The sequence below is a fragment of the Rosa chinensis genome, chromosome 6 (assembly GCF_002994745.2).
Source record: "Rosa chinensis cultivar Old Blush chromosome 6, RchiOBHm-V2, whole genome shotgun sequence".
NCBI lineage: Eukaryota > Viridiplantae > Streptophyta > Magnoliopsida > Rosales > Rosaceae > Rosa > Rosa chinensis.
Window position 1 is genome coordinate 6,009,306 of NC_037093.1, and position 10,766 is coordinate 6,020,071.

Genomic DNA, 10,766 nt, shown 5'->3' on the forward strand with positions numbered 1-10,766 from the left:
CATAGATATTTTTCTTTTTCCAACATGATATATATTGCTTCTCTTATCTATTTTCTTTTACCTTCTTAGTTGGGTTTGGAGGATATTGGTCTTACTTCTTAGTTACCTACAACATGTAGATTCTACAAGACCCAATGAATCTCCCCGTTTTGACACTGCAAATGCGGCGTGTTTTCTTTGTCTTGTTGGTAATTCTTCTCCTCTTGCTTCTTCCAGTTGCTCGTCGTGATCACTATAATTTACAAGAATGTGCTTGCTTACATGTATTAATTCCAACTGATCTAAACATGCAGGTAACTGGCTTGGTGGTAGTGGTACTTTCTGGTTTATTGATCAGTGTGATCAAACATGTTGAGCATAATGTAGGTTTAAACCTCAAATCTTAGGTTTCGAGTGAGCCAGCTACATATAACTAATTAATGATATACTACTTTCTGAGTTCCAGGTTTATGTACTTGCTTTTTCGGAGAGTGGGTTAATCAACCTTGTTCACAAGGATTGCAGTATGGCAATCGTCCTCCTGATTTTGATGATTGTCATTATGGCTGTCTTCCTCTTTAGTTATTTTTTCCTAATGCTGGCTGCTGCCAAACGGGAGATTCAACTTTGTACCAAACTCATAAAACAAGATGAGGCAATTCGACAAGCTGAGACAAAGAGTATGAAAAAATCTGATGCAATTACAAGTGCAAGCCATGATGTTCGTAATGCTCTTGCTTGCATGACTGAATTGATCAAGATATCCTGCAATGAAGTTTCCCAGGGCTCCGAAATAAAGAAATATCTAACACAAATGGATGCATGTACTAAACACCTCTTAGGTATGGGAAGCTATATGATTAATATTTCTCAATGAAACAAAATTTTCCGTTGTGGTTATTTCAAATTGTGTAAATAATTGTTTTACAGGTATTTTGAACTCTATTCTTGATAAAAGCAAAATTGAAGCGGGTAAGATGGTCCTTGAAGATGAGGAATTTGACATATTCCAACTTGTTGAAGAGGTAATCGATTTCTTTCTTCCATCGGGTTTAAAGAAGGGCATAGATGTGGTGTTGGATCCTTATGATTGCTCTCTCCTAAAGTTTGCACACGTGAGCGGTGATAGGAGAAGGCTTAAGCAAATATTATGCAACTTATTAGGGAATGCTGTCAAATTTACTTCAGAGGGACAAGTCACAGTTCGTGCTTGGGTTCAGAAACCTAGTTTCATGAATTCAATCACTGCGCATGCTGATTCTGATCAGAATAATGGTTTCTTGAAGCATTTGTTGTGTTTTTTGAACAAGACCAAAGAACAGTCAGATGGCATAAAAGCAGTGATTGGTGTTCAACATGATCCAAATTATTTGGAATTTGTTTTTGAGGTGAATGATTCAGGGAGGGGAATTCCCAAGGAGAAGCAAAAAGAAGTGTTTGAAAACTATGTCCAAGTCAAAGAAAAAGCTCATGGAGAAGGAGGTACTGGCTTAGGACTTGGTATCGTTCAGTCTCTGGTAAGTACTGTGCATAATAACAATAATAATATATTCTTTGCTAAGTTTACTTATTGCTCGATGATCGAAGATAGTACTTGAATGTGTTTGTCTTGCACTAGGTACGCTTGATGCACGGAGAAATAGGAATTGTGGACAAGGAGATTGGTGAAAAAGGGACATGCTTCAGGTTTAATGTTCTCCTGAGAGCTATTAATCTGCGTGAGGATCATATAAAATTACAACAAGACCTTGAATTGGGAGGTGACCCTAGTTGTGATGACAGAGATCAACAATTGGGATTAATAGCAAATGCAAACCCCAGGTTGACCATAATTCCTAGTCCAAATCTCACACCAATTGGCAGTCCTAGGTTGAATGTATTCCGCAGCACCCCTAGTAGTGCTAAGGTAGAGGAATCCATTGTTGTACTACTGATTAAAAATGAAGAGCGGCGGAGAATAGTTTACCAGTTCATGAAGAGCAGCCTTGGGATAAAGGTATCAGTGGTAGAACAATGGGGACAACTAGCTCATACTCTCAAGAAAGTAGAACACATGAAGATGAAGGGTCATCCTAGTTCGTCTTCAGGAATATCTGATTTGGGTCTGCAGGACTGCTTGAGCAAATCTACCTCATGCAACTCCGGTAATATAGCAAAGGAGGTGCACCCTTTAATGAGTGCTATGGATGAAACGTACAATAATGTGTGCTCTCTATTTAAGAAGACGACTACCAATGTTAGTGGTGCACCCGCCTTTATATTGCTAGTGATAGATACGACAGCTGGACCATATCTGCAATTATGTAAGATTATAACTGAGTTCAAAAGAGGCCTTCAAAATACTTGGTGCAGGACCGTTTGGTTAGAAAATCCGCAGTCTCATAGATTAATGGACTTGAGTAGCCTTGATCCGGATGATGTCATCATAAAACGGGCACTTCATGGTACTTGTCTTTTCGAAGTGGTAAGATTTCTTCCAGAGTATGGGGGTGCACTACCAAATAGATCAGCAGGGGACACATTTCAGGTTGGATCAAAAAAAGTCTCTCGAGCTCCTAGTTCATCAAGATATCAGTTACATACTGATGATGAATCTGATATCTCATCTTCACCAATCCAATGTCATGATCAGTCCCATAATGTTGGCTCTACATCAAGAAACTCACCGGTTGGTCATGATCACCCACATCCACATAGAGAAACACATGAACATGGTAATCCGAGCACAGCCTTGAGTGGGAAAAAAATTTTGGTTGCCGAGGATGATGAGCTTTTGAGCTATTTGGCTATGAGAATTCTGTTAAAGGAGGGAGCAACTGTGAAGCTTTGTAAAAATGGAAGAGAAGCTCTAGATGTAATTCGCATAGATCTCGACAACCAAGGGAAACATGAATATGATTTTGTACTAATGGACTGTCAGGTAATGAATTAAACAGTATGTACTCAACCTGCGTGTTAGTATATTCTTGTTCCTAGTCTTGTGTACATGTGTCAGTGTGTGACTGGTGTTGAAATTAACATGCAGATGCCAGAAATGGATGGATTTGAAGCAACAAGGGAGATAAGGAAAGTAGAGAAAACTCACCATGTTCGCATTCCGATCATTGCATTAACAGCTCATACACCAGGCGAGGAAACAAGACGGATGTTGGAGGCCGGCATGGATGACTATTTGAGCAAACCCTTGGAAAAGGATCGTCTACTTGAAACAATGGGTAGACTGGTAGGCAAGTAGTAAAATTGTTGGAGCTGCAAACAGAGTTTTTCATGTAAGTTCCGTTCAATTCTGTATCTAGTGTTGATCATCAGTTGCATCATAATTAAGAAAAGTCTCCTAAAATAACATTCTAAACTCTAAAGTGAATAACTTGTGAAGAAAGTAAAATTGTCCTAGAAATAATGATAAGCGCATGGGTTTAGTTACTACTAGCAATTTTTGCCCGCGCTATGCTGCGGGATTTGTTGTCCATATCCATTCATGTTGAAACTGAAAGTCAAATAGTTTTGGTTGACATGTTAAAATGGTAATACAGGATTGAGTGAAATTTTTGATGTTGCTTGAGGTTTTCTCTAGATGTTAGTGCCCGCAGGGTAAAATGGTTGATATGAGATGTGGTAGTAGCAGTTGTGAGTAATGTCCATGTATTGCAGGCATGAATTTTTTTTTTTCTTCCTCCTAAAATTGATGTAGAAAATCTGAGGTGATATTAATGCCAAAATGAATTAACAAAGCTTATGTACATAGTCTAAAATCTAAAACAATGAAATTGCTTGTAGAACTTGTCTCTTAACCTGTATTATCAACATCCAAATTTGTATTATTTGCTGAATTTTCAATGAGCATCAGAGCACCATTTCGCTGAGTACTTCGAAATCGTTTCCTCAAATGTTCAGAAGTATAATTCTTCTCTGCCACCAGAGACTGAGCCACTGTAAATAATATCCAAACAACGTTATTCAGCTTGAATTCATTACTACTAAAATACATTCACTTTTAATATATACTTACCATTTCTTGATTTCATTGATTTACTCTGATGCATTGCCTACATAGCAAAACCAATATTTCCAGTTTCAGCTATCAGCGGACAAAGTCTGTGACAATTGTCCATTGCTTGCACTTCTTCTTCACCATTACAATTCTCACCATCATGCTCTTCTAATAATCTCTTTGCTCTTCTGGACCGCATATCAAGTGTCATAACTACATCGATAACCAATATGTAAATAAACAAGTAAACATAAAGTTATGTTCAATTTCAGAAAACAAACAGAGCGGACACACTAAATCAGATACAGACTTTTATACAACCATACCTGAATTTGAAAGATTACAAAAATCTGAGTGCAAACTGTTCCAGAACTCTGTGAAATCAAATATCATCATCAAAATCTCAACTTCATAAAAAAAGAGTTCAATTGGAACAACAAACAAAACAAAAGAATGTTCATAAACAAAATTAATCAATATCCAAACATTTACTGCATACCAATTCATTTCCTGCAAATCACTGCATAAGTCTACGTCAATTAAGCTAAATAAAAGTAATCAGTTTTCAATTTTTACAAAAGCTGATATATAAAAAGAGCTGGCACATTTATACTCCTCAATTATCTAGTAAACATGCTACTCAAATCTTTCAGTACATATGTTTGCTTTCACCTGAGTTAGGGATTTGTTGACAAAATATACATAAATTGATACTTACAACCAATTGGTAAATTCCATCTAAATTATAAACTGAAAATAGATCATTTCAGGCAAAATTCAATTGTAATCAGTGACTGACATTTTGATATATCACTCAATCAGAATGCAAAAGACAGATATGTACAAAATCGTACCTGCAAACAAATCACAACTCATTCAAACAATATCAAAACCATTAATCACCAATACATACCTAGAGAAGAATACAATATTAAACAGATTGTCAACAATACGCAGAAGAACAGTGGCACCCAAATCACGCATACACCCTTTCGCATAGAATCAAGAAAACCTAAACAAAACAACAACACAATTTCAACATTAGTTAACAACAAAAGAATAACAATTAGAAACCTCTACCCTAAAACTACATTACATGTCTAAACCTGTATGATTCCAGAAGCACGACCAAACTGTAAAACAATCAAATTATATCACCTCATTCATAACTACTCTAAATCTAGCTTAAAAACAAAACCATAGGTAACCTATGCTAGCCTCACATCAGACTGAAGCTATGTATTCTGTCACAAACATAAACGCAACACCAAAAAAACTGCAGCAACAATTACCAAGCTTCTACATGAGGAATCAAAAAAATCCTCAACTTTTGTCAGTCACAGACACAGACCATTTTAATCAACAACTGCAGATCCATTTTTTCAACAAAGACGACCAAAGAGAACCAATCTATTCTGTCATAGACAAAAGCACCCAGCTATCAAAAGACAAAAATTCACCCATAACAACAACAATCGGACATCAAAACCACAATCTATAAACGAAACTTCAACAATCTTTTACTAATCTTCAACAATCTTTAAACGGTTACCTTACAACTCAGTAATGTGTCTTTCTTATGTGTGAGGAAAAAACAAAGGCAAAAAACTCATTCAAAACAAATACCTTCCGACCACTTTACGATCACCACGATCTCCCCCGTCTCTGTTCTTCTTCTCTTCCTTCATTTCCCGTCCATAAATACCTTACCAAGCTTTTCTTTTTTTGGTGTCGCCAACTTGCAAATCTGACGATTCTGTAATACCAAGCTTTTCCTCTATCCAGATCATGCAAGAAGACCAAGGGTGAAAACGACTTTTCCACCATCTCGATATCACACTCGAACAGTAAGGACAGAAGCAACTTTTCTACCCCCTCTTGTGAACAGTGTAACAGTGAACTGACGCTTCATATATAGTATAATACAGCTTTCCACCTCTTTGAGTTCCGTGATGTGACTCGGTGAGATTCATCGCTAGTAAGGAACACATTGGTTGAAGCATAATTTTCAGCGTGATCACATTGTCTCAACATTCTCTTGGTTCTTCTTGATACAATATTGGATGGCATATCAGTATTCAAAGATGTCATTTAGTTAAAATTTTTGATAATTATCTTTCACAATGATAATGCAAACTCATAACATTAATCGAATCTAAGAAATTGACAATAAATAGATTGACAATAACTTAATAATCAAACAACTCCACATAAAACTAAAAAAGTCAAACAGTGGACCTCGCACATGTAATGCAGATAATAGTCAATTAATGATATAGTTAAAACCCGGTTCAACAATTTGTTATATTAAAAAAAATATTAAATAAATAAATAAACCTTTAAACTGTAGCATATGAAAAGCAATTATTTTGTAAATGTTCAGAAAATTACACAAAATTAAATCTCTATAAAATGTACCTCCCATAATTGAATTATCAATATGTGATGCTGTACCAACTAACAGATCCTTGTTCGCAATTGCAGCAGAATTTTGTTCGTCATTTCCACAGAAACTATGCGAAGCTTCAGCCGTTTGTTGTTGACACACTATAATCAAAATTTAAATAATGTCAGTTAATTTATACGTATAAACGGACAACAGTTTCTGCTAAAAGTATTTATACTAATTAACATCTCAAAATATATCAGATATGTCTACCTGTTCTCCATCTTTTCGATCTTCTTGACTTATGAGTTGTTGCTGAAGCAGAATTCTGATTGTGATCACACTGTCCCACCATTTTCTTTGTTTCTCCTGATACAATTTTCAATGTCATTACTGTATTCAACAATGTAATTTACTTAAAAATTTAGATAATTATCTTTCAGAATTATAATCTGTAAATCAATTTATAAACTGATAACATTAGTTCAAACTAATAAACTAACAATGAACAGATTGATGACAACTAAATAATTAACTGCTTCTGCAATCTGACAACAGAATGATCCAAAGTTTCATAGAAATGGACAATAAACAACCTCCACATAAGATTAAGATCTATTTACACAGAAATTAACACTTGCAATCCTAACAACATTATTACTTGGAAAACTGAAATACTTGGAAATTTTGACAGCTCACTGTTCCCGATATCTGCAGAATAACAAACAGAAAAATTTCAGATTAAGTACTTGCAATCTGACCATTACCATTGCAGTAATAAGTCAAACAGGACAATAGACCTTTACCCCAAAAACTCTACAACCCTCCTACTGACTCTAAATAATAGAATGGCCCTTGAACACTGTACAAAGCATTTGGGAAAGAAAGAATTTGAAATCAGGTAAAACCAGTAAAAAATATGAAATCGAGCATTGGTCTACCTGGTTTACCACCATTTAGTCTATTATTACTTTCAGCAGGCTCCACTCCATATATCTATCATCACAGAAAAAGATTGAACCTTGCGAATTGAAGAAATAAAATAGAAGATAATGAGACACATCACAAAAAAGATGAATAAATGAATATATGGATAATGTAACTTGAGAGATTTTTACGTTACAATCAGGGTTTTGAGATTTGAGATACTGTCCAACCCCAGAGATGGTGCCTCCGCTACCAATTCCCATTACAAAGATGTCAACTTTTCCATTAGTATCCTCCCATATCTCAGGTCCTGCAGTTTCAGAATGTACCTGTTGTTTCACCATTTTAAGATCAGTCCTACATAGCAAAATGATGCAGCAGTTTAATACTTAAAAAAGTCAGGTATAAGAAAGCACTATAAGCAAATTTGTATAATTCGGTACCTGAGTCTTGGCAGGGTTTGAGAATTGTTGGAGCATAAGGGCATTTGGAGTGGATTCCAAAAGGTCATAAGCCTTCTTGACAGTTCCTCCCATCTTTTTGGAGGGTCAGTGAGAATCAACTCAGCTCCGAAGGCTCTTATACACATTCTTCTCTCCAAGCTTGTGTAAGACGGCATGGTCAAAACCATCTTGTACCCTTTCACTGCGGCCATAAAAGCCATGCTGATTCCCATGTTTCCTGATGTTGGCTCTATCAGTGTTTTCTGTTAATACATTTAACATAGTCATTAGGGAAGGCTGAAGGTATAATGTGTACAATTTGAAGACAAATTTATCTCATCAGTGAGGTTTAGGCTTTTACTAACCACTCCAGGAGTTAATAAGCCTTTCTTTTCAGCATCATTGAACATAGCAAGTGCTGGTCTGCAACAAAACATCATCAAAACAATGAGAATTGGAGTCGCGGTGAAGTAACATATTCTAGAATTTGTAGTCACCAAAAAATTCTAGAGATTACAGGAATGTATACAGAAATATAAAATTGAATCATAAAAGGCATAACATGTTGTAGAATGAACCAAATCCAAATTCACAGATCAAAAGTGAACAGTCAAAAACAAACACACAACAAAAACTTTACTTCCTCAATCTTAATTTTACAGTTGTAGAATGAAGAAGAAATAAGAGATACACCTGAAACACAAATCTTCTGACAGATAAATCACTTGAATCAGGAACAGTAATAGCAAGCAAAGCCTGCAAGCAAAATCAATCACAACCCAATATCAACAACAGCATATATTAAATTTTGAAGCATCCAATCCTTGACTCATTAAATACAGGACCCATAAACAACTTCAATCAGAAAATTTGAGATTAAAAAAATAGCTTCCACTTGTTTTCTCTCAAGCAAGCAAGAGTTTCTGATCTCTCTCTTCTTCTTTTAATTCTTCCCCCGTTCTCTTCTCCCTCTCTTTCTCTGTGTGCTCGACAAACAACAAAATCCCAAAAGAAAAACGATTTTATCAGGTCTAATGTGAAATAGAAACCCAAACTCCATCAAAAGAGACCCAAATATCGGCTGGAGCCGAGCTCCGATTGTTGGAATTATGATTATGCGCTTCGCCATCGGTATATATGACAGAAGCCTATATCTACACCGACATAATCCTCTATCCACAGCAACATTCGCTGTTCCAGATTATCGGGTTTAGTGATTGATCAAAGCTTGATAGAGTTTGGGTTCTTCTTGATTAAGTTAACACTTCCAGATTATCAGGTTTAGTTATCGATTTCAGAAATTAACACTTGCAATCCTAATAACATTATTACTTGGAAATCTGAAATACTTGGAAATTTTGACAGCTCACTGTTCCTGATATCTGCAGAATAACAAACAGAAAAATTTTAACAGGTCAGATTTAAGTTGTGCAGCCACAAACAAAAGAAAGCAAAACAGCATAACCAAAGCCTCACTCTTTATGATCAAATACTCATTTGAAGAAGGTAAATACGACATGTTCATAGGAATAGAATATAAATGAAAAAAAAATAATGGAAGTATCAAGAAATCATAGATATACATCCAGCAGTATAAATCTTCTCTTCAAACATAGTACTATTTCTGTTGCTGCTCTTCTGGAGCAAAGCAAACAATTTCACCAATCTTATAAATCTTCTTAAAGAAATTATAAACAAAACACCAATCTTTCACCCAATTTCAACAACCAAAACCAAATTGCTCACCTTTTAATGGTATTAATAAAGCTGCAGGAATATATATCTTTGAAAGTAACTAATCACAATACAAAAGTAAAAAGTAAATCATCCAGGAGTCAACCTAGTAACCAAGCCAAACACAGTCCAGCTAACTTCTACTATTGTAATGTGAATGCAAAGTAATGAAATATTTAGAGAGAGAGAGAAACAAAAAAAACTATTACCCAACAAAAGTGTAAATAGGACAACCAAGCTTTAATAATTTGACAATTCATTGAGTTCTAGAAACTCTTTAACTGATTCTACATGTAGTTGTCTAAGACCATATCCGAAAGCTTACGCAAAAGACTCTCTCGATCTATCTTCATGGACAGAACCGTAGTTTCAATCATCTTCATAATATTCTTTTGACTTTAAGAGCAATATTTGGCTTTAATATGTGTTATTGTCACCAAAAAAAAAAAAAAAACTTCCCATGCCTATTTTCAACAAAATCTTCCCATGTCTATTCTCCTTGTTTTTGTTCTTTACCTGTCCACAAACACACAACAAAGCCCTTTTTTCAAACCTCACAATGATCCTTATCCATACAGCAACAGCAACTTCATCTTATGGGAATAAGTGTTGGAACTTTTCAAATTGTCAAGGTCTGCGTGTGAATAAGAGGCAGAGATATTTCATCATTTTTCAACTTTAATGAATTAGAAAGCATTATAAAACAGAGCAGTTCGTCAAAATCCTTTATGCAGATTTAAATGCCATGAAACAATGTATTAAAATATGAAACTGAAGAAGTACCCCGCAAAGGACACATTTTTGCTATTGATACACATTTTTGAAATCATAAAGTCACAAATCAAACAAATCGAATAAACACATCGACCATAAAAAATGAGCCACTATCTGATGAAAATCCTTAAACTGCTAAACACTAAAATCATAACTTGAAACCTCTCCAATCAATCATCAACAACCCAGACCGGCAGACAATCAAAACCCCCAAAACGCCCATACCAATTCAAAACCACGAACAACAAAAAACCCAATCAAAACCCAAATCACACAAAAACTGACAAAAGCAGTAGCAGCAGCAGCAGAAAACTTACAAAAAAAACTTTGGCCAAACTCGTTAAGGCCACAAATCTACAAATTCGGTGCTGTCGAAACCAAATCCTCTTCTCTCTCTTGCTCTCATGCAGCGAAGTAGCGAAGACACGATAGGACTGAGCAGCAGACCAGAAGGATGACGCGGGAGTTCTGAGACGGTAGACAGGTGTCGGGCAACAGATATGAAGCAGGGACAAAATCGTCTTTTCATGGA

At 35.7% G+C, this 10,766-nt stretch overlaps 1 protein-coding gene and 1 pseudogene across 1 annotated transcript; one reads left to right on the top strand and one right to left on the bottom strand.

Moving 5' to 3' along the window:
• Positions 1 to 134: 134 nt before the first annotated feature.
• LOC112170681 (histidine kinase CKI1) lies at positions 135 to 3,214 on the top strand. Its single transcript, XM_024308008.1, has 6 exons — positions 135 to 188; positions 294 to 362; positions 446 to 821; positions 910 to 1,496; positions 1,598 to 2,899; positions 3,005 to 3,214. The coding sequence occupies exons 1-6, from the start codon at positions 135 to 137 to the stop codon at positions 3,212 to 3,214; spliced, it is 2,598 nt and encodes an 865-aa protein (XP_024163776.1).
• Positions 1,641 to 10,754, bottom strand: LOC112172281 (annotated as a pseudogene).
• Positions 10,755 to 10,766: the final 12 nt, after the last annotated feature.